Source organism: Micromys minutus (assembly GCF_963924665.1).
Source record: "Micromys minutus genome assembly, chromosome: 29".
NCBI lineage: Eukaryota > Metazoa > Chordata > Mammalia > Rodentia > Muridae > Micromys > Micromys minutus.
The window spans coordinates 19,316,489-19,343,614 of NC_137964.1; the positions used below are offsets into that span (position 1 = coordinate 19,316,489).

General features: G+C 47.2%; 2 protein-coding genes across 6 annotated transcripts; one reads left to right on the top strand and one right to left on the bottom strand.

The window, feature by feature from the left end:
* On the top strand, positions 1–13,108 carry PHKG1 (phosphorylase kinase catalytic subunit gamma 1). Of its 4 annotated transcripts, XM_080941070.1 has the most exons (12): positions 1–144; positions 2,189–2,401; positions 2,869–2,974; positions 3,159–3,275; positions 3,720–3,898; positions 4,297–4,351; positions 7,385–7,450; positions 8,790–8,953; positions 9,999–10,089; positions 10,231–10,384; positions 10,493–10,618; positions 10,929–13,108. In XM_080941070.1, exons 4-12 carry the CDS (start codon positions 3,193–3,195, stop codon positions 11,178–11,180), a joined length of 1,170 nt encoding a protein of 389 aa, XP_080797196.1. In that variant the 5' UTR covers positions 1–144; positions 2,189–2,401; positions 2,869–2,974; positions 3,159–3,192; the 3' UTR covers positions 11,181–13,108. The 4 variants fall into 4 exon arrangements, with proteins under 4 accessions (XP_080797196.1, XP_080797198.1, XP_080797197.1 ...); XM_080941072.1 differs by lacking the exon at positions 2,869–2,974; XM_080941071.1 differs by lacking the exon at positions 2,189–2,401.
* On the bottom strand, positions 12,608–26,847 carry SUMF2 (sulfatase modifying factor 2). 2 transcript variants are annotated; one of them, XM_080941073.1, is made up of 9 exons: positions 26,750–26,847; positions 23,468–23,624; positions 20,965–21,076; positions 19,449–19,493; positions 18,678–18,828; positions 16,415–16,470; positions 14,702–14,786; positions 14,424–14,568; positions 12,608–12,740 (listed from the first exon to the last, which is right to left on the bottom strand). In XM_080941073.1, the coding sequence occupies exons 1-9, from the start codon at positions 26,838–26,840 to the stop codon at positions 12,656–12,658; spliced, it is 927 nt and encodes a 308-aa protein (XP_080797199.1). In that variant the 5' UTR covers positions 26,841–26,847; the 3' UTR covers positions 12,608–12,655. The 2 variants fall into 2 exon arrangements, with proteins under 2 accessions (XP_080797199.1, XP_080797200.1); XM_080941074.1 differs by having other exon boundaries at positions 23,468–23,643; positions 26,750–26,797.
* Positions 26,848–27,126: the final 279 nt, after the last annotated feature.

The following is a 27,126-nucleotide window of genomic DNA, read 5'->3' on the forward strand; positions in this document are numbered from 1 at the left end:
TCCCAGAAGAGGAGCAAGATAGCAACTCTAACAAGTGTCTGCTCAGGACGCAGCTTCAATCCTTTGTGGTCCGCTGTCTCCCAAGGACTTCACGACCTTTGGGATTCTTGTCACTTCCATTCAAGGGCCTACAAGGACCTAACGGTGAGTAGCTAGGCAGCAGTCTGGGAGCAGTGGGGTTGTGAGGCAAAGACAGGAAACCCTCCCCAGGTCTGTTTGACCGATTTCTTCTTAGACCTGGGAGAGCACGAATCCTCAGAACACCTGCCTGGCTGCAGATCATGCATCTGGCTGTGTTCTCTGATTAGCTTTCTGGGATATCAAGTTCCAAAGCATTGGACCATCTACTCTTATTTAGAACTCCCCCACCCCTCCAGGGAATCTTGGAACAAGCGCAAGGGCCTAATGAAGCAGTAAATGAAGATCCATCGTTGGCTCAAACCTGGCCTTAAGAACAGGGCGATGAATACATGTATATTATCAGAAGAGGCAAACACAGTCAGAATTTGACCAGCTTGGCTCAGGATGGCATCCTGGTATGAGCCAAGAATTGCTCTGTACCCATGCAAGGGGTCTAGTGTGGCTACATAATAGGTGAGGGGCATACATGCCCATCTTAGGATTTTAGGATGGCATTTCAGCAAACAGGCTTGTTTTTTTTAACGGGTACTAACACTTTCGGGTCCTGTTGGCTGTTGGTACGGAAGACGCAGGCCTGGTTCCCATTATTGGCAAAGGAGACAGTTGTTATTCTAAACCTTCCTCTGGTAACCAGGCACCCAGTCGCTGGACACCAGGCTTCCTGCAAAAGCTAGCTTGAGGCAGCCAGAACTGCTGCTTGGCTGGTCAGCAAGTTGGGCCCCTTGGGAGACCAGGCTTTCTTGGAAGTGGACAAGAAGCATGTGTCCTTTGCCTGATGGCTTTTTCCTATTGCTGGGTGATTTTTCTGCCTTTCTCAAACCCTGTGTCTGAAACAGGAATTCAATTTCCTCGTAGGAGCCTCTGTGTTTCTGGAACAAAATGGGCCAGCTTAGCTTCTCCACATCGAAGCTTGAGCACCCAGACTCTGGGCTGAGTACGTAGCTCAGCTCAGTCAGTGGCAGAGTGCTTGCTTAGCATACTCAATACCCTGGGTCCTATTCCTAAATAAAGCACCTAAAAATTAAAAAATAAGAGGGAACTGGAGAGATGGCTCAGTGGTTAAGAACACTGGCTACTCTTCCAGAGGACATGGGTTCAAATCTGAGCCCCCACATGGCGGCTCATTACTGTCCTCATCTCCAGTGCCTTCGCACAGATGTACAATGCAGGCAAGACACCATGACACATAAAATTAAATTATTTTTTAAAGTAGAAATAAAGAGTAACTGCTTCATGCCAGGCGTGGAGTCACATGCCTTTAATGCCAGCACTGGGGACTCAGAGGCATTTGGATCTCTCTCTCTCTAGAATTTTAGGACAGCCACAGCAACATAAGGAGACTGTATCTCAAAAAAAAAGAAAAAAAAAATCAAAACAAAGCAAGAAGCTTTACTGTGTTGTCCACTCTGTTCCAGTACTCCAGGACTCTGCTCTAGGTCTTGCTGGCCATTGCTAGGTAGGATCTAGGGCATTCCATCGGCCAGGGCCTGTACGATGCATCACCTGTCCATTGAATCATACCCAGCACTTGCCACCTCTGTTCTGGGCAGCAGGCACGGAGACATCTAGGCATCACTGTCTAATGGGAGGTAATAGCACAGGCTAAGAGGATCACTCATCCAGCTCTGGTACAGAGCCTGGCTCTCTCTCGTAAGATTAGTTTGGGTTTTATGTGTATGGCTGTTCTGTCTGTGCACTGAGTGTGTGCCTGGTCCTGACAGAGGCCAGTAGAGGATACCTCATCCCCTGGAACTAGAATTATAGATGGTTGTGAACTGCTCTGTGGGTGCTGGGATTTTAAACCTGGGCCTCTGAAATAGCAGCCAGTGCTTGTAGCCACTGAGCTTTCTTTTCAATAGTCGCCCTCTCCCACCCCCTCCTCCCTTTTTTATTGATACAAAGTCTCATGTAGCCCTGACTGGCCTAGAACTTGCTATGTAGATTGATTGGGCTATCCACTAGACTATTTTATTCTCTCTCTCTCTCTCTCTCTCTCTCTCTCTCTCTCTCTCTCTCTCTCTCTCTCTCTCTCTCTCTCTCTCGGCAGTGCCCTCTTATCTCACCCTGGTTAGCTTGGAACTTGTTTAGACCAGGCTAGCCTGGAACACAGAGGCTGGCCTGTCTCAGCTGTGACAAGCATACCCCACAATGTTTAAGCTTATGCACTGGCTATTCATCCAGGAGTGGTGGTAGCTCATGCCTGTGAACATAATGGCAGGAGAGCTGCAAGTTTGAGGTCCAGCCTGGGCTACAGAGTGAGGTAGGTCTAGCTCAACAATGGGTTTTTAAATATTTATCCTTCCCCAGCTTTCTGGCCCACTCCCATTCTTAGAAGTGTCTCTTTTTCCCAATAAACTGTCTCTAGTGTCTTAAAACACAAAACACCCCCCAAGCCCACTAACACCTAAGGCCACCCGACATACATGTGGTATACAAACATACATAAGGGCAAAACACTCGTTCTCATGAAATAAAAATAAGACGAGGGTCAGCGGTTAAGAATACTGACTGGCTTCCGGATGTCCTGAGTTTGATTCCCAGAAACCCCATGGTGGCTCACAACTGCTCTAATCCAGTATCTCGGGCTCCTTCTTTATCTGTCTTCTCCCCTCCGCAGGCACCTGAATTTGTGTGCACATACCTATAGACATACCTGCCCCCCCCCCTTAGTATTTCAAGTCAGTGTTTCTCTGTTTTAGTTCTGCCTATTTTATTTTGGAATTGCAGCGGTGGCCCAGGCCTTTAATCCCAGCACTTAGGAGGCAGAGGCTGGCAGATCTCTGTGAGTCCGAGGCCAGCCTGGTCTACTGCAAAAGTTCCAGGACAGCCAGAGGTAAAACAGAAAAACCCTGTCTTGGAAAAGAAAGAAAGGAAGGAAGGAAGAAGAGAAGGAAGGAGGTGGGAAAGGAGGAAAGAAAGAGAGAAAGAAAGGAGGGAGGAAAGGAAAGGAAAAGAGAAAAGGAAAAAAGAGGCGGGAGGGGTGGGAACTCGCTTGCTTCTCTCTGTTCCCCTCTCAGAGGTGCTTGCGATCCCCCTGAGATCCACCTGACCATGACCCGGGATGAGGCCCTCCCTGACTCCCATTCTGCACAGAGTTTCTATGAGAACTACGAGCCCAAGGAGATCCTGGGCAGGTAAGACCTGGACCACCCGTGGAAGTCCTGACCTCAGCTCCTGCTCTGATCACCGATTGGCTCCACCCTCTGCACTAACCTGGTTTCTGACCCTTTAGCTCCTCCCCATAGGGTGAGAAGGGAAGCCTGTGTTACAGCCCAGGGCCTTTGATTTCCTGATTGATTTAATTTCTGTTTCCTGAGTACAAGGGTTTCGGCTGTATGCGTGTTTGTGCACAACATCCATGTGTGGTGTCCTTAGAAGTCAGAGTAGGTGTCAGATCCCCTGGAGTTCCAGACAGTTGTTAGTGGCCTTGTGGGTGCCGGGAACTGAACCCAGGCTCTCTGAAAGAACAAGCATTCAATTTCTGAGCTCTCTCTCCAGTCCCTGTACTGTATATAGCCTTTGGTAAGGGACTCGGCTGGAGCATGGAGTCCCGAGGTCATCTGTTCTGTGCCCACAAGGGGAGTCAGCAGCGTGGTCAGGCGCTGCATCCACAAACCCACGTGCCAAGAATACGCAGTAAAAATCATTGACATCACTGGCGGAGGAAGCTTCAGCTCTGAGGAGGTACAGGAGCTTCGGGAAGCCACCCTGAAGGAGGTGGACATCCTGCAGAAGGTCTCAGGACACCCCAACATCAGTAAGTGTATCCTCCAAACTCCCCTACTCCCCGGGGTACACGCCATGGCAGTATCCTTTATAGTGAGGATACTGTTGTAACAACCCAAGTCAGGATGTTAAGAGCCACCTTGTGACTAGTTATACCCATTCGAGGGCATCTTGTTCAGTGGCTCTGCCAGCCCATTACTGAGGCTCGAGGTGCCTCCCTCATTACTAAGACAGAATGGGTACACCCAGTGTTGGGAGGTGGGAAAGCGGAGTACGAAGTCCCTGCTTCTTCCTACACCACAGCGATTGTCTTGGAACCCCATCACATTCCCACCCTGCCTTTGAAGCCAGCCTGCCTGGTCTCTGTGCCCTGTGGCCAGTGCCAAGGCTCCTTTGTTCCTTGAGACCAGCTAGCCTTTTCCGTTTCAGTACAGCTGAAGGACACTTACGAGACCAACACTTTCTTCTTCTTGGTATTTGATCTGTAAGTATCCAACCCTGGAGCCATCATTATCCCGGGGCTTATGAAGCCCTCCAGTAACCCCCACCAGGCTGTCAGAGAGAGAGAGAGAGTGTGTGTGTGTGTTTTCTTTTCATTATCATCATTATTATTATTATTTTTTTTTTGAGACAGGGTTTTCCTGTGTAAAAGCCCTGGCTGTTCTGGAACTTGCTCTGTAGATATAGACCAGGCTGGTCTTGAACTCACAGAGATCCTCTTGCTTCTGCCTCCCAAGTGCTCTGATTAAAAGCATGCACCACCACCACCAGCTTTATGATCAGTTTTTATTGTAAAAAAATTTCCAAGCCGGGTGGTAGAAGCCCATGCCTTTAGTCCCAACATTTGGGAGGCAGAGGTAGGCCAGATACCTCTGTGAACTTCAGGCCAGCTTGGTCTACAAGGTTAGTTTCATCACACTGGAGAAACCTTGTCAAAGAAAAAAAAAAAAAAAAAAAAAAGACACTTTTCTAAGGTTGAAAAAAAAAATTCTGGGGCAGGAGAGATGGCTCAGTGGTTAAGAGCACTGACCTTTCAAAGGTCCTGAGTTCAATTCCTAGAACCACATGGGAGCTCACAACCATTTATAATGGGATCCGATACCCTCTTCTGGTGTGTCTGAAGACAGTGATAGTGTACTCATATACAATAAATAAACAAATCTTAAAAAAAAACAATTCCTCCAAGTGAGGACATGCATGCCTTTAATTCCAGCCGGCACTTGGGAGACTGAAACTTGGTAAGTTTGGGGCCTGCCTGGTCTACGAAGTGAGTTCCAGGCTGGCCAAAGTATATACAGAGACCCTGTCTCAAAAACAAAGGAACATAAGAAGGGGATGGGCGGGGGAGGAGTGAGAACAGGAGGGAAGAGGGGAAGGGAAGGAAAGAGAACTGCCCTTTCAAGCCTGCCTGGGTGGTTCACATCTGCACTCTGGAGGCTGAGGCAGGAGTGTCAAAAGTTTGAAGCCATTTTGTGCCACACAGTTGCACCTTGTCTCAGAAAACAAACAGAAAAAAAAAAAAAAAAAATTCAATCTTTGTCTCTTTCTGATCTAGAACATGGTCTCTGCTAGAGCAATCTAGTTTTACCCTGGAGGGCTCCCCAGGACACCAGTAAAAATAGCTTCTCCAAGCCACCTCATTAAAGGTTAAAGACATTTGAGCTGTCCCCAAAGGTTACACAGGACAGAGCCCTGTGAATACAGCAGGATGGCTGCCACCAGGCAGGGGAGGGGGCCTTCCTAGGGCAAGCCCTGTGGTTAAATCAGAAGAGATAAAACTGGGCACCTTGGTGCAATCCAATAGTCCAGCCAGGAGGATAAGGGAGGGGGATTATTAACATGGTTTTAAGGGTAGCCTGGGCAACAGTGTGAGACCTCATTACGAATTTTTCTTATATAAAGAATGAGAAAAGAGGAAGCAGAAAATATCGGAGGGCTCAGCAGCTACAATATGAAATGCATCAACACTACAAACCTACTGTCATAATTTTCTCAAGTAAATTCTCTCCTTAACTGTGATGTACCAGGTGGCACATAATCCCAGCACTCAGGAGGCAAAGTCGGGGAGATCTCTGTGAGTTTGAGGCCAGCCTGGTCTACAGAGTGAGAAACCCTGTCTCGTCAAACAAAAACCAAAACGAACAAAACAATCAAAAAAAAAAAAAAACCAAAACAAACAAAACAAAAGTGTAACGTACTGAGAAGTCAAGACTCCCGGTGTTGGCTAGTTTTATGTCAACTCGATGCAAGGGAGAGTCACAAGGGAGGAGGGAGCCTCGATTGAGAAAAATACCTCCATAAAATCCAGATGTTGACAAGCCTGTAGAGCATTTTCAAGTGCTGGGGCTACAGGTGTGCGCCACAAGATCTGGCCAGTGACCTCATTATTTAAGCCATTTATTTTGACTATCTTTAATGTGTGTGTGTGTGCGCATGCGTGCGTGCGAGTGTGCAAGTGTGTCTGTATGTGGGTATGTGCAAGTGAGTGCAGGTGCCTGTGCAGACCAGAGACTGTCAGGCATCCTCGATATACAATTGTTAGTACCTTGACAGGGATGCTGGGAACCAAACCCACTTCCTCCCGAAGAACAGTAAGTGCTCTTAGCTGCTGAGCTCTCTCTCCAGCCCCTGTTTCTGTTTGTTTGGTTTTTAAAAAAGGATTTATTGGGGCTGGAGAGATGTCTCAGAGGTTAAGAGCACTGACTGCTCTTTCTGAGGTCCTGAGTTCAATTCCCAGCAACCACATGGTGGCTCACAACCATCTGTAATTGGATCTGATGCTCTCTTCTGTGTCTGAGGACAGTGACAGTGTGCTCTCATATATAAAATGAATATTTAAGAAATAAAAAAGATGTATTTATCATGTATATAGTACTCTGCTTGCCAGAAGAGGTCATCAGATCTCATTATAGATAGTTTTGACTTACCATGTGAACTCAGGACCTCTGAAAGAGCAGCCTGTGCTCTTAACTACTGAGCCATTTCTCCAGCCCATTTCTTTGTTTTTGTTTTTGAGACAGGGTCCCAAGTAGTTCAAGCTAGCCTCCAACTCACTATGTAGCTAAGGCTGGCCTTGAACTCCTGATTCTCCTGTGTCCACCTCCCAAGTACTAGGATTACAGTTATATACTGCCACAGCTGGCTCTTAAACAAATGACAGGCAAACTTTGCTTCCTCAACACTCATCCTATTGATTCTTTCCTTTTGTGTTTTGGTAAACATCCCCAACTCCTCTAGATCTGGCTTTAGGGGTCCTGGGCCAGAGACTCAGACGCCTAACTTCCGCCCCCAGCACCAACAGATCCAAGGGTGCCATGTATTGTCATAGGCAGGGACATCACATTTTCCCCAGCTTCTTTCTTTTCTTCCAATTCTTCCCAGACAACTCCTCCACTCCCTCCCCAGGTTCCTTTCCTCAGGGGAGCAGTCCACCTTGCCTTCCGCAGCAGCAGGATGGGGACACAGGTCTGGGGGCAAGTAAGGCGCTGTTGGTCTTGGAAACGCTTTGTTCCCACAGGATGAAGAGAGGAGAACTCTTTGACTACCTCACTGAGAAGGTCACCTTAAGTGAGAAGGAAACCAGGTAAGGTGCATGCGCCATCTTCATGCCTTCCCCCAGTACTAGCACCACGACGGTCTGGTGGGAGGCCATGTTTTAGCTGAGGTCATGCTGGCTTCTGGGATCTCCCAGCTCCTTGGCTCAATCTACAGTATAGATTCTAGACTGCCCCAGCCTATCCTAGCTCCAACATCGTGTGCGGCATGTGGGCTTTGGCTTCCCTGAATCTTCTCTGTTGAGTGGAAGAGGAACGTGGAGGGGAATGCTCAAATTCTGTGGTATGGAAAAAGGTTTGCCTAATTCTAGAGTCAAAAACTAAGCCAATGTACTTGGAGAGATGGCTCTGCAATTAGGGAGATTGTTACTCTCATTCTCATTTTTGTTTTTAAGTATTTTATTTATTTTTATGAATGTAAGTATACTGTGACTGTCATCAGTCAGAGGTCCTGAGTGCAAATCCCAGCAACCACATGGTGGCTCACAACCATTTGGAATAGGATCCGATGCCCTCTTCTGGTGTGTCTGAAAAGAGCTACAGTGTGCTCATATACATAAATAAATAAATAAATAAATAAATGAATAAATAAATCCTTAAACAACAAACAAACAAAACCAAAAACCGCCCTGAGTTCCATTCCTAGTATCTGGGGAAAATACAAAACAAAACATTAGAACAGATTGAGGTATAGTGATGAATATCTAAAACCTCAACAAGAGGGAGCCTGAGGCAGGAGGATTATAAATTCAGGGTTAATCCGAGTGTCATGTGACACCTTGCCTCTAAAAGTAAAAATAGGAGTAAACCATAATTCAGCTGGTAGGGTGTTTGCCTAGCATGCTACGACATGTCATTTTCTAACATGACATAAGCTGGCCATGTTGGCACATATCTCTAATCTCAGCATTTAGAAGATGGAAGCAGGAAGATCAGGAGTTAGGTTAGAGGTCAACCTGGGCTACTGGAGACCTTGTCACAATAAAATAAAATAAAAGCAGGGTGTGGTGGTGCAAGACTTTAATCCCAACATTTAGGAGACAGAGGTAGGCAGATCTCAGAGTTCAAGGTCACCCTGGTCTGCTATGAGTGTTTCAAGATAGCCAGGGCTGCATAGAGAAAGCCTCTCTCAAAAAACAATAACAGCAACAACAACAATAAAATGAATAGGGCTGGAGAGATGGCTCAGTGGTTAAGAGCACTGACTGCTCTTCCAGAGGTCCTGAGTTCAAATCCCAGCGACCACAAGGTGGCTCACAGCCATCTGTAATGGGATCCGATGCCCTCTTCTGGTGTGTCTGAAGACCTATAGTATACTATTATAAATAAAACGAATAAAATAAACCAACAACATGCATCTCTCTCCAGAAAGATCATGCGGGCCCTGCTGGAGGTGATCTGCACCTTGCACAAACTCAACATTGTCCATCGGGACCTGAAGCCGGAGAACATCCTTTTGGATGACAACATGAACATCAAGCTCACAGACTTTGGGTTCTCCTGCCAGCTGCAGCCAGGACAGAAGCTTCGAGGTCTGGTACCATGGGAGATACAAGCATGAGGAGCTGAGTTCAAATCCCCAGATCCCATGTAAACGCCAACACTAGGCAGGCGGTTGGGAGGATCCCTCAAGATCCAGGCTGGTTAACCTGAGTCATCAGCTCCAGGCCAGGGAGAGGTCCTATCTCGAAAACAAGGTGGAGGGGGCTGGAGAGATGGCTCAGAGGTTAAGAGCAGTAGCTGCTCTTCCAGAGGTTCTGAGTTCAATTCCCAGCAACCACATAGTGCCTCAGAAAGTGTCCTGTTCTGGCCTGTAGGCATACGTGCAAACAAAACAAGATATACATAATAAATTAAAAAGCAAACCAAAAAACAAAAAAAACCAAACAAAAAAACAAAAAAAAAAAACAAAAAAAAAACAAAAACCGAGATTAAGAGCAAACACACACACACAACACCCCAGAGATGAGTTATGATTAAGAATATCTGGGGGAGGGGCTGGAGAAATGGCTCAGTGGTTAAGAGCACTGGCTGCTCTTCCAAAGGTCCTGAGTTCAAATCCCAGCAACCACATGGTGGCTCACAACCATCTATAATGAAATCTGATGCCTTCTTCTGTAGGTGTCTTCTTCTACAGTGTACTCATATAAATAAAATAAATAAAAATTCTTAAAAAAAAAAAAAAAGAATATCCGGGGGAGCTCTTCCTGAGGACCTGACTTTGAGTCCCAGCACGTCCTTTTAGACCAGGCTGGCCTCAAACTCACAGAGATCTGCTTCTGCCTCCCATATATCCCACACGGATTCCTAGTTCCTAAAAAGAACATGTATTTATTGCCTCTTGAGGTAAGGTCTCTTCCTAGGACTCCGAGTCAGGTTCCCACCGCCTGAGCTCCGTGCCAGAGTGCCTAAAAGGACCTAGGAATCCACGGGGGTCCTCTGAGCCTGTGTATTCTGCTACTATTGAGTGTGAAACAGGAGAACCCTACCAAGCACTTTTGCCTTTTGGCTTTCTTGGGTAACTTCTTCCAAGGGAGGTCCCCTGGTGTCCTGTCCTGATAGCAGCTGTTCCTGCAGAGGTTTGTGGGACTCCCATTTATCTGGCCCCTGAAATCATCCAGTGCTCCATGGACGAAGGCCATCCTGGCTATGGGAAGGAGGTGGACATGTGAGTTATACGGGGGAGGAGAGGGGAGTGGGCACAACCATGGCCTGAGCCCAGTGAAACTAGGAATGATGGCCGGCCATTCCTGCATACCTCCCCTACCCATGAGGCTAAGGGTGATACGTGGCCCCGCCCACCCTCCAGGTGGAGCACAGGAGTCATCATGTACACTCTGCTGGCTGGCTCCCCGCCCTTCTGGCACCGGAAGCAAATGCTGATGCTGAGGATGATCATGGATGGCAAATACCAGTTTGGCTCCCCAGAGTGGGATGACTACTCAGACACAGTGAAAGACCTGGTGAGAGGCCATGGCCACCAGCTCCCCAGGGGAGAAGAGAATACCCTCACACCTCTGTGTTTTCCAGAACATTGCCCCGGTATCCTCAGACCCCTTCTGTTCTCACAGGTGTCTCGTTTCTTGGTGGTGCGACCCCAGGACCGCTGCTCTGCAGAAGAGGCCTTGGCACACCCTTTCTTCCAGGAGTACGTAGTAGAAGAAGTTCGGCACTTCAGTCCCCGAGGGAAGTTCAAGGTACTGAAATTTAACCTCCCAAAGGCTCTTGGGGGACGTTACTGTTGGCTCCTGGTCACTCTCCCTGATGGCTCCAGGCTCCCAGAGCCTTAAACTATGGTAGGTGGGAGGGATTCTAGAATTGCACCTCTTCTTGTACCGTTTCAACTCAATTTCTGGTTGCAGGGAATGTCAGCTAACGGACCCTGTTAGCCTAAATCCCTGTAGATGCTTGTAGCCTGGGAATAGGGAAAGGGCACCCCCAAAGCCATCTAAGGTTTTCCGACAAGCTCTGCTGCGGGCTGAGGGTTCTCAGTGCTGCTTCCTGCAGGTCATCTGTCTAACCGTGCTGGCGTCGGTACGGATCTACTACCAGTACCGAAGGGTGAAGCCGATTACCAGGGAGATCGTCATCCGAGACCCCTACGCCCTTCGGCCACTTCGGAGGCTCATCGACGCCTACGCTTTCCGCATCTACGGCCACTGGGTGAAGAAAGGACAGCAGCAGGACAGAGCTGCTCTCTTCGAGAACACGCCCAAGGCAGTGCTCCTCTCCTTGGCTGAGGAGGAGGAGGACTTCTGAGGGGCAGCGGGGCGCAGGGGAAAGCAGAGAGGGTACACCCCCAGAACTGTGAGAAGAGGATGCATGCCCCAAGTAGGCTTCAGCAAAGGATCTGGTGGCCCTACTCTGAAACTCAAAGGCTCGCCACTGGATGCGCAGGGTATTCCCATTAAACTGCAGTCATAACAGCTGGAGCTGGGTGTGCTGTTGCCCTGAGACAGTAGGGTCCTAGGTTCTAGGCCAGCCTGGGCAGGTTAGTGAGGCTTACTTTAAAATAAAAACTGGGCTGGGAATGTAACTCTGTGGTGAGTGTAAGGCCTCCAAATTCAACTTCTAGTACGGCAAAAATAAATAAATAGATACATAAATAAATCCAATGCGGCTGAGGCCGTGTCAGGCAGGAATAGAAAGGCAGAGAGCGTGTGTAATCTGTGTCCTTTCTTTTCTTTTTTAAGACGCATTTATTTTATGTCTGTTTTGTCTGTGTGTATACTGTGTAACCCACATGCATGTAGTACCTGTGGCGGTCACAAGAGGGCGTCAGAAACCGTGAAGCTGGAGCTGTATAGGTAGTTGGGACCACCTTGGGGGTTGTAGGAATTGAACGCTCTTCTGCAAGAACAAGTGCTCATGACCAACGAGCCTTCTCTCCAGCGCCTTCTCACTCTCCGTCTGGGCCCAAGGTTATCGAGAGTTGAGGAAGTAGAAGCAGGATGGTCAGGAGTTCAAGGTCATTCTTGGCTACGCAAGGAGCTTGAGGCTAGCCTGGGCTATATAAAACTGTCTCAAACAATTTTACTGGACTTCCTGATATATGTAAGAATTTACTGACCTCACAATTTCCAGTTCTTCAGGGATATGTTTGCAGGGTACACAGAAGGCCCTACGCCTTTTAGAGACGTTTCTGGTATTTGTCTTCCTACAGGAAGACTTTGATTTTCCCCCAATGCACAGCTTCACCTCGTAAATCATTTGCTCTACCAAAGCTTTTTAATAGTGGGCACTGTGTATAATCCCAGCACTCAGGAAGCTGAGGTAGGAGGACTGAGAGTTCGAGGACAGCCGTGCCACACGTTGAGTATCTTGTTTCAAAGGATAGCAAGGCTAGGTTTTGGCAACAGGGTTTTGGTGCCGTCTCACAAAGGAAGCATTTTCCTTCTACAGAAAGCTGACTCAGACAGGGAGAAAGCAAAAAGGGAGAGATTTTAAAATGCTGTCTTTTGGAGAACTGCTCCAGTGTTTGGTTCCTTTGTTCTTAATACTGCACTTAAGAGACGACCCAGCTCCCAGCCTTGGCCATCCAAGCCCTCATCTTCCAGGCTATGGCAGTCCCTTCTTGTGGTTTGAATGTTCTGTCCGTAGACACCAGAAGTGTCTGTCAGAGGGGAGGAGCTAAAAAGGCCATCCTCAGAGGGATTTGCTAGGTATCCAGCTACCTCTGGAATATGGTCAGGGAGACACAGTACTGAGGGGCTGCTTTCTCCATCTCTGGCTGCTTACAGATCCTCCTTCAGTCTGCCTGCACTGGAAGCGCAGCGGAAGCCCAGGTTGTCTGAGGCTGAATCCGGAGTATTGCCCATCCTGTATAGAGGAGGGAGAGAAGGTGCATACTGTTGGGGTTGGAGTCTGTGAAGAAATGAATTGCTGTAGTGGTTTGAATGAGAATGGCCCTCCTTTGTTTAAATGCTTAGTCATCAGGGAGTGGAACTGTTTTAGAAGGACTGGGAGGTGTGGCCTCATTGGAGAAACTGTCACTAGAGAATAGCTTTGAGGTTTGAAAACTCCACAACAGGCCCAGTGTCTCTCATTGCCTGCTGCCTGTGGATCAGCATGTGAAGCTCTCAGCTACTGCTTCAGCACTATGATGTTCTGCTTCCCACCATGATTATCATGGACTAGCCCTCTGAAACTGTAAGCAAGTCCCCAATTAAACGCTTTCTTTCATAAGAGTTGCCTTGGTCATGGTGTCTCTTCACAGCAACTGAATTGTAACCAACACAGTTGGTCTGAGGGCAAGTCCAGCCAGGGTGCCGCTAGGGGGAAAGAGATGTAGTGGGACAGTGGGTGGCCACATAGGATTACAATAAAGGGTGATCTTAGTGACCACTGATGAGTAGCTCCTACTCTGAGTTTAGCATTACCGCTCAACACACCTGCAGGTGAAAAAGGAAGAAGGAAGCTTTTGCTCTTTGCCTGCTTGCTCTTGCCTTGCTAGCTCATTCATTCCTTCAGGATTCCAGCATCTACTGAAGACCAGCTGAGACATCCAGTCTCATGGTCTGCACAACTACTGGCTTCTTGCACCTTCCATTCATAGGCAGCCATGGTTGGATTAGCCGAATCATAGCCTGTAAGTCATTCTATAAATCCCCTTTATATATATATATATATATATATATATATTCTATATATTCATTCTGTAAGATGTGTTATTCTAGAGAACCCTAACACGGCAGGTAGTCTGCTGATAAGTGAGCCTCACCATCTTCCAAACCTACAATCTGAAACTGCAAAGCCCGAGGAGTCTTGGCCAAGGCTCACCAAATTAAATCTATGAAGAGAGGAATAGAGAGATGGCTCAGAGGTTAAGAGCACTGACTGTTCTTCCAGAGGTCCTGAGTTCAATTCCCAGCAACCCCATGATGGCTCACAATCATCTTTAATGGGATTTGTTGCCCTCTTCTGGTGTGTCTGAAGACAACTATAGTGTACTCATATACATTAAATAAATAACATTTTAAAAACTTTTATGAAGAGGGAAGCAGAAGCCGCAAAGATTGGAAGTCAATGGTGGCGGAGGTACCATTGACCACCATATGAGAGGAGCAGCCCAGCAGCCCCCTGACGAAATGACTCAAAGCAGTAACTTCTTCTGTACCCAGCAGCTGGATGAATCAATTAGCTCAGGTCTCTTGGCTGTGGCCGACTAATGAGAAACTAACTGCACCTCCTTCCCTCTGCCCTGCTAGGCGTGGGACTGGAGCCTACAGAGGTTGCCACCTCTCTACCCTTAGTGCTGCTGAGTCTCAGGAAAGGGCCCCTAGGCTGTTCTGGAGACCCGTATCTACTTCCCACAGTCAGCACAGCTAGCTTGCTTCTCTTACAAGTTTGGGTGGAGGCTAGGTCTGCAGGAAGGGAGAGAAGAGCATGAATCAGATACAGAAAGAGCTCGGTGGGGGAGGGGTTGGACTGAAAAGCTGAGATGGGATATAGAAGCAGCTCCTGGGCCATGGCTGCAGAGGCTTATGGTCCCCAGACCCTTACCTGGTGGTGACCCGAGCCCGGTGATTAGCAGAGCCATCTGCGGTGTCGATCCATGATGCCCCCCGGAGGACACGCATGTCCTGGCCGGCAGCTTGGAATGTGGACGCTGTCCATTCCCACACATTGCCCATGAGGTCATAAAGTCCTAGAGCAGAGCAGCAGGCCATCAGATGGAGAAGCAGGGGACTCTCCTCCCCACCAAATGCCCTGGGGACGACGGGGGAAGAGTTTTCCTCGGCCACCTTGTCAGGCACTGAGTATGACAGGGGAGGGCTTACCGTAGTTGTTCTGTGGGGGGAAAGCGCTCACTGGTGACAGTCCATGAAAACCATCTTCAGCTCTGTCACCCTTGGGGAACTTTCCCTGACAAGGACAGTGAAAGTCAAAGGTTTATCAGCCTGTGCCAAGGCAGGTGCTCCTGTCTGTCTGGAGGAAAACTCTGCTGCTTCATGTGGGGAGGACGGTGACCTCAGTTTCCCTTCTATGGTGCTTTGGAAAGAGCACTGTCTCCACCCTACAGGTCCTTCATCCCTGCCAGGATGGAGACACTGGAGCCCAAGCTCTCCCATCGCCCTTCCTGACTTTACTTGAGCACACCACCTGTATCTGCTGCTGTGACTGGTTCAACTCCACTTTCCTTCTCATCAAAACTGGGGTTCAGGAGCTGGGGAGATGGCTCACTGTGTAAGCATAAGGAACCAAGTTCATAGCCTGAGAAAGGTTTAACCTCCGGGTGTGGTGGCATGCATCTGTAACTCTAGCGCTGTGGGGGAGAGACAGACAGATCCTGGGGGTGGCTGGCTAGCCAGTCTATGAATGGAGAGCTCCATCTCTCACTGAGAAGTCTTGTCTCAAAAACTAGTGTGGAGTGGCTGGAGAGATGGCTCTGCAGATAAGAGCATTAGCTGCTTTTCCAGAGAAACAGGGTTCAAATCCCAGCACCCACATGGCAGCTCACAAATGTCCGTAATTCCAGTTCCGGGGGATCTGGCACCAACATAATCTCAGGCAAAACACCAATAAATGTAAAAATAAACAAATCTTAAAAATAAATAGCATGCACAGTGCTTGCAGAGGGCCCAAGGAGACTAGAGTTCCATTCCCAGCACCCATGTCCAGGAACTTGCTCTGTAGACCAGGATGGCCTCTGCCTCCTGAGTGCTGGGGTTAAGGGCATGCACTCCCACCCCCTGGCTAAAAATACTATATAGTTTTTAATTTACTAATTTTTATTTTATGAGCATTGATCGGTTTAAATTCTAAAATTATAAAGTAGAGACACAATTGAGAAAGTGCTCATGTGGAATCGTTGACTTCCATACACACCTACGTGCACACACTCATGCAGAGATCACACACGCAGCCTACAAACTGCAACCATTATACTGGAGAAGCTCCACCTACAGAAGGGAAGATGATTGGGCTGTGATTTGCTCAACAACACATGCTAGACTGTTACTTATGTCTGTCTGTCTGTCTGTCTCTCCAGGGTGTTCTGGACTGGGCTGGCCTCGAACTCCTGATCCCCTCCAGGCCCTCTCCTACCTGCCACCTCTGTCTCCAATGTACTGGGTGCCACCACCATTTGTCTCTTTTAAGTGAATGTTTAATAATGTCATAAAGGTATTAGTGAGAGGAAGGCATTTGCTGCCAAGGCCTAGGACCTGAGTTCGATCTCCTGACCATCATGGTAGGAAGACAGGACCAACTCCCATAAGTTGTCCTCTGCCTTCCACAAGTGTGCCATGGCACGGGCACACCCACAAGTTACATTTTTTACCTCTTTTTATTTTGAGACAGGGTCTTGCTACCATACAGTCCTATCTAAATTCTGAGTCAGCTGCTCAGGAAGGCCTTGAACTTGTGATTCTGCCTGAGAGGACAAAGTTGTCTCACCAGGCCACGCTAAGCACGGTGCCCTTGGCCTTAGCAGTGTTCCACAGAGCACGCGGAGTCCTGGTAGGGACAGAAAACAGTTCCTTAGGTCTTACCTGCCACAAGTTGGTCCTGTTTGGCTGGAACCGGTTCCCCCATGGATAAACCTGACCTTCAGGATAGCAAAGAGACAAAAGGGAAAGAACTGAGTGAGAAGCAGGGGTGGGGATGGAAGAAACCAGAAGGAAGGCAGGAGGTGGTGAAGAAGGGCTGACACCTCTTCCTTTCATTCCATGGCCCCTCCCCTGGCGTCCTGGGACTCCCCCTCCCCGGACCCCCAAACACTGCTGGACACCTCGCTGTGAATCCAGAGTGCGGAGGAAGATGTACACACGGAAGGTGGAGAAAGGCGTGAGAAACCTGTTGGCTGGACTTAAAGTGCAAACATCAGCAGGCAGGAAGCAGGCCCATCTGCCCTAGTTCAAAACCGATTAATGATAGAACCTCATGTTCAAACAAGCATGTGGACGAGGTTAGGTCGGGAAGTTGGTTTCCATTCTAAAGACAGTTTAGTCAGGGCTGCAGGATGACAGATTGGTGAACAAAGTCAGAGATGGATCCGTGACTCTCCAGTGATGATGCTTCTGCCTCAGCCTCCTGAGTGCTGTAATCCCAGGCATGAGCTAACAGGCCTAACCAATAACAGGGTTTCTCTATGTAGCCTTTGATACACTGGAACTAGCTCTGGTGACCAGGCTGGCATCAAACTCAAGAGCTCCACATGCCTCTGCCTCCCAAGTGCTGGGATTAAAGGAAGGCCTGTGCCAACACGGCCCAGCTAAACAGCCCAAATAGCAACTCTTTTATTGTTGCTGTCTTCAGACACAACAGGAGAGGGTGTCATATTCTATTACAGATGGTTGTGAGCCACCATGTGGTTGCTGGGAATTGAACTCAGGACCTTTGAAAGAGCAGCCAGTGCTCTTAACCTCTGAGACATCTTTCCAGCCCTGTTTCTGTTTTTTTGAGACAGGGCTTTGCTATATAGTTCTGTCTGTCCTGGAACTCACTGTGTAGAGCAGGCTGGCCCTGCACTCACAGAGATCTGCCTGCCTCTGCTTCCTGAATGCTGGCGTTTACGGCTTGTGCCACTGTGTCTGAATTCCTAAGATGACCGAGCAATTAAACATGCTTGTTCTTTTTTCATAGGATATGAGTTCAGTATGAACACCTGGCAGCTCACAACCATCTGTAACTCCAGGTGCAGGAGATCCAGTTTTGTCTTCCGGCTTGTTAAGGGCACCTGCACACAAGTGACCCATGTATAAATCAGAAGGAAAACAATTTTAAAGAGATAAAAATTTTAATGTCTTTTTTTTTAATTAAAAAACTTGAAATTGTTTTATGTGTTTTGTCTACGTGTATGTTTGTGCACCACATGCCTGCAGTGCTCGTGGTGGCCAGGAGAGGACGCTCATATCTGAACTGGAGTTAACAGATGGCAGTGAACCACCACCATGTAGGTGTTGGGATTGAAGCCAGTTCCTCTGGAAGAGCAACCAGTGATTTTAACAGCTGGGCTATCTCTCTAGTCCCCTAATGTCTGTCTTTCCAGTTTTTAGCTTTCACAGTATGTTGTAGGTGATGGATCTATCCTGGATCAGAGATGAAACTATAGACCAGTAACTGACCCGTTAGTGTTACAGCTCTGAAGCACCAGACTTCGCCTATACAAGTGTTAAAGCTCTGTTCTGGTTGCTGCAGGGGAAGGTTTCCCCAGTGAAAGTGAAGCAGTTCTGCTCTGGCAAGGTTTCCCAAGGCAAAGGTGTTACAGTGTGGGAATCTCAAGCCTTGCTCAGGAAACTTGGGAAGGTGGAGCAGGTCTGAGACCTGGAGCCTCAGTAGGCCCGCACCTGAGACTCAGGCGACGCCCTGCCAGATTCCTGGCCTGGAACTCGTGCCATGCTCCCTGCATGGGTCACATAGCTCAAAACAGAGTTCTTCATGCTAATGAGGTGGGGGGCAAGAAGTAGCAGGAAGGCTTTATGTACCATCTATTGGGGGAGGGGGGGTGAGCCCAGGGATTGGTGGATTTTTCTGTTCAGGGATTGGTGGGCTTTGAGCTCAGGGATTGATCCTATAGTGTCACCAGTGTTAAAAATCACTACTATAGTTTGAGTTGCTTTATCCCAGCGCTCAAGAGCCAGCCTGGCCTACAGAGTGAGTTCCAGGACAGCCAGGCCTAGAGGAAACCCTGTCTCAAAAAATAAAAACAAAATCCCTATGGGAGGGGACTCGAAAATCCCTTCAGGAGGGGACGCAGATTGGTCCCATACTTGCAAACCAGTGCAGAGCAGGTCGAGAAGATGATCCACATACCCTTCAAGCCCCCTCGGGCTGCAAACTCCCACTCCTCTTCTGTGGGCAAGCGTTTCCCCCGCCATGCGCAGTAAGCTCCAGCGTCGTTCCAGCTCACGTGGACCACCGGAAGCTCCAGTTTCTCTCGGATGCCAGAGCCAGGACCTGCAGGCTGACGGGCACGGTGAAGTGAGACAGGTTTCTGGGATCCAGGGAACGACTGAAAGAAGGCTTGGCGCGGGGTGACTCAGTTCACCTTTTACGTTAGGTAGAGGAGGGAGGTCGGGAACGACAGCTCGGCGAGGGAGAAACAGAAGAGACAAGAACAGTGGTTGCACACACCTGGAACTTCAGCACTCAGAAGGTTGAGGAAGGAGGAACCTTGGCTACAGAGTGGGATGCCGTGAGACAGGAGGGAGGAGGAGGGAGACAAAAAGATTCTTCAGTAAAGATAGCAGTAGGAAACACGGCAAAGAGCAGAGGGAACAGGGTTACTCCTGAAATGTCCTAATCGCTCGCTCCCTAAAAACCATCATTTCTGGCTGGGCAGTGGTGGCGCACGCCTTTGACTCCATCACTCAGAGGCAGAGGCAGACAGATCTACAATTCTGAGGCCCCCACCTGGTCTACAGAGCCCGTTCCAGCCCAGTAACAGCTACGAGAGAGATGCCGTCTTAAAAAATAAATCAATGCACCTCAGTATTCCTGGACAAGTTAGGGGTTTGGAGAAGCCAAATTTCCAGAATGAAACTCAGCAGTGTTAGGAAACGAGGCAGACGAAGTAATGCTCACCTGCCTCCAGAATGCCTTTTGCACTGGTAGCCACCAGAGAACAGCCTGAGAGGACAGAAAACAGCGTCAGGGTAAGGCGGTCTGACCCAGCACAGGATCCCTCCTGACTCAGCAATGGAAGGGGAACACAGGACTGGGTTTTTGTTTGTTTGGTTTTTGACAGGCATCACTATGCAGCCCTGGCTGTCCTGGAACTCACTCTGACCCGCCTGGCCACAAACTCAGAGACAGAGATCCACCCTCTTCTGCCTCCAGAGTACTGGGATTGAATGTATACACCAATACTCCTGACTACAAATGGAATCTGTTAAAAAAAAAAAAAAAGGATTTATTTATTTATTATCTATAAGTACACTGTAGCTGTCTTCAGACATGCCCAAAGAGGGCATCAGATCCCATGACAGATGGTTGTGAGTCACCATGTGGTTGCTGGGAATTGGACTCAGGTCCTCTGGAAGATGGAAGTGCTCTTGACCACTGAGCCATCTCTCCACGATCCTCCCCGCCCCCTGCTAAATGTCTGATTTTTTTTTTTTTTTTTGGCTTTTAGGGCAGTTGCAAGAGTGCTTGTGAGAAGTTCTAGGTTCACTAGCACGGCATAAACCCAGTCCAATAATGTATACCTGTCATCTTAGGACTTAGAGGCAAAGGCAGGAAGATGCAGTGTTTAAGATCATCTTTGACTATAGAGTGAAGTCCAGGCCAGACTGGGCTACAGAGTGAGTCTCAGAAAGTTAGGGTGAAGCTGGGCCATGGTGGCACACACCTTTAATCCAGCACTTGGCAGGCAGAGGCAAATGGATCTCTGAGTTCAAGGCCAACCTGGTCTATAAGTGAGCTCCAGGCCAAAATCCAGGGTCTACATAGTTGAGACCTTGTCTCAAAAAACAAAACAGGGGGCTGGAGAGATGGCTCAGCGGTTAAGAGCACTGACTGTTCTTCCAGAAGGTCCTGAGTTCAATTCCCAGCAACCACATGGGGGCTCACAATCATCTGTAATGGAATCTGATGCCCTCTTCTGGTGTGTCTGAAGACAGCTATAGTGTACTCATATACAATAAATAAATAAATCTTTAAAAAAAAAACAAAAAGAAAATCAAACATACAAACAAAAAACAAAACAAGCTACAATTACCCTGTCCCCACAAACCCTTAAATCAAAGCCTAAATAGAGAGATATCTTTTTCCTTCTGTCCCTCACTTGGACTAATCAGAGGGCTCTTTACATGATCTTAGGCAAGCCTTCTGCCACTGACCCACAGCTTTAGCCTTTAAAAAAAAAAATCCATTTTGAGACAGGATCTTTCTGAAGTGTTCAGGCTAGCCTTAATTTGCTACTCTGACTTGGTCTCCCAAGTAACTGGGCTACAGGCCTTTACCACCCTGGCAGCTTGGGCCGGCTGAGCAGTGTGTCTTCTCTGTGGCTTCCCAAGTCAGCTCCTCCAAGATGGCCCCCAGGTGACCTCTCTCTGTCCAACTCCCACCTCCATCCCCCGATGTGACCAGGCTCTCTCACCGGCATCTGATTTGCTTGCTTTCTGATCTCAGGGGAGACCAAATCCTCAAAGACGAAGCTCCACCCGAATGCCTCGGCTTCAGTCTGGTACTTTTTCTCCCTGACAAAGTCCCTGGAAAGAGAGAGTTCACTTGGCTCAGTGGCTAGGATTCTGCATCCCATTCCTGACGTCTGTCCTCTGCTCCAGGGAGCTTCGTGTTCTGAGTTTTCACAAGCTTCAAGAAACTAACCTGGGGCTGGAGACATGGCTCCAGCACTGACTGCTGAGGTCCTGAGTTCAAATCCCAGCAACCACATGGTGGCTCACAACCATCTGTAATGGGATCTGATGCCCTCTCTGATGTGTCTGAAGACAGCTACGACGTACTTATATTTAATAAAAGATTTATATCTTAAAAAAAAAGAAAACCTAACTACCTTTTATAAATAAAAAACAACAAAACAAAAAACTCACCTTTCATAGAAAAAAAGAAAAAGAAGTTTCTCATGGGTATCAATTTAATTTGTTTTTGAAAAATATTCATTTATGTATTAATGATTTATCTGCTAGTATACATGCATGCCAGAAGAGGTCATCAGATCCTATTCTAGATGGTTGTGAGCTGCCATGTGGTTGCCGGGAACTAAACTTGTGGCCTCCGGAAGTGCAGCTTAACTGCTGAGCCATCTCTCCAGCCCCAGGTTTTCGTTATTGTTTTGGTTTTTCCTATCAGAGGAGTTATGCCTGCAAGGTCTGGGTTCTTCAATCTTCACCTGCTAGCTGACTGACCTCCAACAAAGTGCATGAGATGCAGTTACCACCCAGGAACAGCAGGGGTAAAGGACGGCAACCATCTTGGCCAAGTGTGGTTTTTACAAAAGAATTACTTTGCCAGGTTACTTTCAATCTGTGAGTTCCTTTGAGTGACACCAAGGTCATTGTCTGTTTCTAACACACACAGGCCCAGGTTTTTTTTTTTTTTTTTCTAGAAGACTAGAATATATGTTAGTAAAAATCTCTTTTGAGTATATAGTTCTGTGAGGTTTTGTTGTTTTGTAAAGATGGGGACACATTGTACAGCAGTGGTTCCTAATGCTGGGACCCACAAATTATACAATTCTTTTTGTTGCTACATCACAACTGTAATTTTGTTACTGTTAAGAGTCATCATGTAAATAATGCCTGTGGCTCGGAGCTCCATGAAAGGGTTGCTTGACTTGCTAAAGGGGTAGCAACCTACAGGTTGAGAACCCTGCTCTATAGTCTTTACTAAAAGAGATAAACAAGTATACAATCGCTACTATACCATAGTTCAAGAAACAGTTGGAGCAATCACTTTCAAAATCTCCCACTGTCCCCACAATCCTTTGTCTTTCTGGAAACGTCTTTTGGGTTTCTGTTTATTCATTTATCTTTGGGAACAGGCCCTCTCTGTGGATCAGGCTGGCCTGAAACTTACCTAGCCAGTCTCATCTTCAACCTGTATTTCTGCCTCAGCCTCCTTGGTGCTGGATTAAAAGACTTGAACCACCACTCCCCGATCCAAAGATGCCATGTATAGTGAGTCATTCAGCACAGAGTCTGGGTCAGGATGTTTACTGTTAGCACTGTGCAATGGATTAAGTTTCTTCCTCCTCCTTTTTTTTTTTTTTTTTAGTATCAGTATCAACATGTTTTGCTCCTTTTTAATTAATTAGTTTAATTGTATTAAATGTGCATGAGCGTGTGTATGTGTGCATGTATGTGTGCATATGTGCCATGGTGCTTCCATGGAGCTCTGAGCCCAACTTGAAGATTTTAAAGGTTTAAAATCTTTACATTTAAAACTGATTTTTTTTTCTCCAGTGCTAGGGGAATGAACCAAAGGACCTGCTAGATAAGTTCTTCACGCTGAGAGACACCCTCAGTTTGCTCTTCTTAAAGCTACAAAAGCATGTGTCAAACCCACTAACTAATGCAGTCTTGTATTCTCCAGACTTAGGCATTACATACTTCTAAAAATTGGGAATCAGGGCTAGAGGAATGGCTCACCAGTTATGAACATTTGGGGAGGTGGTGGCCCTCACCTTTGATCCCAGCACTCATGAGGCAAAGGCGGGAGGAGCTCTGAGTTCAAAGACAGCCTGGTCTATGGAATGAGGTCCAGGCCAGCCAAAAAGAAAAAAGAAAACTTGAGTTTGATTCCCAACACCCAAAGGCAGCTCAACCTTATGTTAAACTCATTCCAGAAGATCCGATGCCCTCTTCTGATCTCTGAGGGTCCCAGGTATGCAAACGGGTGCATGAACTAGATGCAGGCAAGACACTTATGTACCATAAAATAATAAAACAAATACCTGAAGTTTTAAAAATAAAAATCAAGATGCTCTCTTTCATGATTTGTAAGCTACGTTTCTATTCAATCTCTCACAGCTGTCTCCTTTGTCACGATTCCTTTATTTTATTTTTTGAGACAGGAATAAAGATTAGAATTAGAAAAGATGAGAGAGAACCCTTACCCTTGCATCCAAAAACTTGAAATACCTGAAGTCTTTATTGGTGACCGGAAATACGTCGATGGCAAAAGGTTTTACTGTCACTTCCCGGGCAGGCCCTTCACCATCTCTGCCATCTGGAGCATCTGTCCCCATAAGAAATCGACCACCTGGCAGGTGCACCATGGCAGGATCCTGGGTATGTCCTGCAGAACAGGACAAGTCCTAGTAATGTATACAAATATGTGTATATAGATAGGACCTGATTTACCTCATTACGTTTTCTTATTTTACTATAACAACAACAACAATAATAATAATATATAATTATAATTATCATCATTTGGTTTTCAAGACAAGGTTTCTCTGTGTAGCCTTGCTGTCCTGAAACTCACTCTGTAGATCAGGTTGGCCTTGAATTTAGAGAGATCCTTTGCCTCCTGAGTGCTGGGATTAAAGGCACGCAACCCCCACATCCACCACCCCACCCCCCATATACCCTAATTCTTTAAAAAAAAGTTTTATTGTTCTGTTGAGACGGAGCCTCACTATGTCAACTGGGCTGGCCTCAAACTCATGGGGTTCCACTTGCGTTTACCTCCTGAGTGCTTAAACTAAAGGCCTGCAGCAACACACCCTGCTTTCTAAAAATGTTTCTACATGTATATAAGTGCACTGTGTGTGTGCCTGGTACCCACAGAGGCCAGAAAAGAGGGTACTGAGTCCTCTGGAACTAGACAGATGCTTAGCTGCCATGTGGGTGCCCGGACCCAAGCCTAGGTCCCCATCCTCAACAGAACAGCAAATGCTTTTAACCGCTTGCTGAGTCATCCTCCAGATCATACCTCTCTTGCCTCTGCTGGGCAAATTTAGAAACTGTAACTTCAAATAAATTTTCATCCATACCCTCTACTGCCCACTCCGACCTTTGGAGGCAAGGTCTTACTATATAGGTCAGGCTGGCCTTGAACTCACAGAGCTCGGCCTGCCTGTGCCTCCCACTAAAGCATTCACATTTTATACTGTCTCTTTCCCTCTCCCTTTGTACTGTTGAACACTTTTATTTTTTAGATGAGGTCTCATGTAGCCCAGACTGACCTGGAACTATGTATCTGAGGATGATGCTAGGGTAACAGGTGTGTACCACTTGGCCCAGTTTATGTGATGCTGGAGATGGGAATCAGGTTTCACGCTAAGCAAGCACTGTACAACTGAATCACCCCCATGTGTGTGCATATGTCTGTTAGGAATTTTTCTGTTTTGTTTTTATGTATATGACACACATGTCTATGATCACACTGTCCTTGTCACACCAGAAGAGGGAATCAGATCCAATTACATTTGGTTCTGAGCTACCATGTGGTTGCTGGGAATTGAACTCAGGACCTTTGGAAGAGCAGCCAGTGCTCTTAACCACTGAGCCATCTCTCCAGCCCTTTTCTCGTTTTTTTTTTTTTTTCTCTTTTCCTTCTCCTCTTCTTCTCTACCCCCCTCCCCTCGAGTGAGATAAGGTTTTTCTGCGTAGCCCTGGCTGTCCACTCTGTAGACCAGGCTGCCCTTAAGCTCACATATCTGCCTGCCTCTGCCTCTGGAGTGGTGGGATTAAAGGTCTGTATTACCACTGCATGGCGATCTTTCTGATTAAAAAAATCTATAGCTCTTTCCTTTCATTCAAGAGTTTCTCCCACCTTTGCCTCAGCAATGCTAAGATTCTAGGCATATGACACTGTGCCCCAGCTCAAGAACTTTGTGTGTGTGTGTATGTGTGTGTGTATGTCACAGGGAATTGAAAACAGGGTCTCACATGTGATAGGGGGTGCGAGACCCCACCATCTCATTTTAAAATTAGATTTTTTTCTTTTTCTTTTAGGATTTTGATGACAAGGTCACCCCTCCTGGCCCCTCCCTGACCCTGGGCTATGTAGTCCAGCATTATATAGATGGACTAGGCTGGCTTGGAGGTCACAGAGATCTGCCTACCTTTGCCTCTGAAAAGATTAAAGGTGTAAGTGACCATACCCAGCCTTCGGAGTCTTACGTTTAACCCTCTCCTATTCTGACACAATTCTACCCATCTTGGGAATAACTCCAAGAGGAGAAAAGAACAAGCAAGCAGGGAGATCTCAAATTAAAGGGGAACTACATATCAAACTGCAAGATAAACTGTAGCTTGATTCTAACTTAACAAGCAAACTAATATTAAATATGTATTAGGGCTGGTTGGTGGTGGCCCTTTAATCCCAGCACTTGGGAGGCAGACATTTCTGAATTTGAGCCCAGTCTGGTCTACAGAGTGAGTTCAAAGAAACCAAAATTAATTAATTTTTTTATTTTTTTTAGAGACCAGGTTAAGTCTTCCATCTTTTGCCAGTATCTGTGCACTCATGGCACACAAACACATAAATTAAAAAAAAAAAAATCAGATCATGCTTGATGGTGCACACCTCTAAGCTCAGCATCTGGGGGCAGAAACAGATGGATCTTTGTGAATTGAGGCCAGCCTAGTCTACATAGTGAGATCCCGTCACCCAACAAAATACAATCTAAAACCGTATTTTAATGCCTTATAATCCCAACCCCAAAGAAGCTGTGGCAGTAGATCACAAGCTCAAGACTAGTTTGAGTTGCACAGCGAAGACCTTTCTATCAAAAAACCCTAAGCAAGGAGCCTCTGAGCTGTAGTTCAGCTGAGAAAATGCTTGCCCAGGCAGATGTCTGGTCCAGGCCAGACAAGGCAACATAGTTGAGACTCTGCCTCAAAGATAAAATAGTGTGCTAGCATATAAGAGCACCTGTTGCTCTTGAAGACACCCCATGTTCACTCTCCAACACCCTTCTGTTGCAGGATTCCAACCCGATCTCAACAGGCATCAGCTCCCTCATGGTGTACAAACATACACACACACACATAAAATATCCTAAGAAAAACTTAATCCGAAAGTAACTAGAGATAAAAGGTGCATTTAAACAGACAATATTGAGTACTGTTAAAGTAAGTTGGGAAATAGCATCGGATTTCTGTGTATGTGACTTAAGCCAATCTTGGGCTTTCTAAGCTGTCTACAAATAAAAGCTATGTATCACACGAGTGTACCAGCTCAAGACAGGGACGTGAGAAAAGAGAAAAACAAAAACAAAACACCAGAATGCCTTACTCTCAGTGCCCCAGACAGGGCCTCATACTAGAAACCCTGAAAGTGCAGTCTGATGGTGGCCAGCCCCCAGCAAGTAGCTCCAAAAACCGAGGCCGGGGGAACATCTAAAACGCAGGACAGTCACTTTCGGGTGCTCAGGGATGTGGGGGAATACAGGCACAGGGCCACACACTGACCTAGCTGAAGCCCGGGGCAGGACAGGAGCCAGAGCAGCAACAGGAGAGGGAACGGGGAACCCATGCCGAGAAGCGAGAAGTCAGAACGCATGCGTCTCCTTGAGGCTTCCTCCTCGCGCATGCGCACTTACTCGATGCTAAAGCACCGATTTAATGACCAATGGCAGGACGGTTCCTTGCGAGCTTGCCTGCAGGGACCGCCCATAAATGAATTAACACAGGCCCACACCCATCCTGCTCCCACTCTGAACACTTTTGTGTAACGTTAACGCCTGTGCAGCCCTAACACGCAGCAGCCACAGCTAGTTAGAACAAGTATTTTAAGTAGCTGAGCCATCTTTCTACTCAGATGGTTTCCTCTATTCAGTTGAACTCAA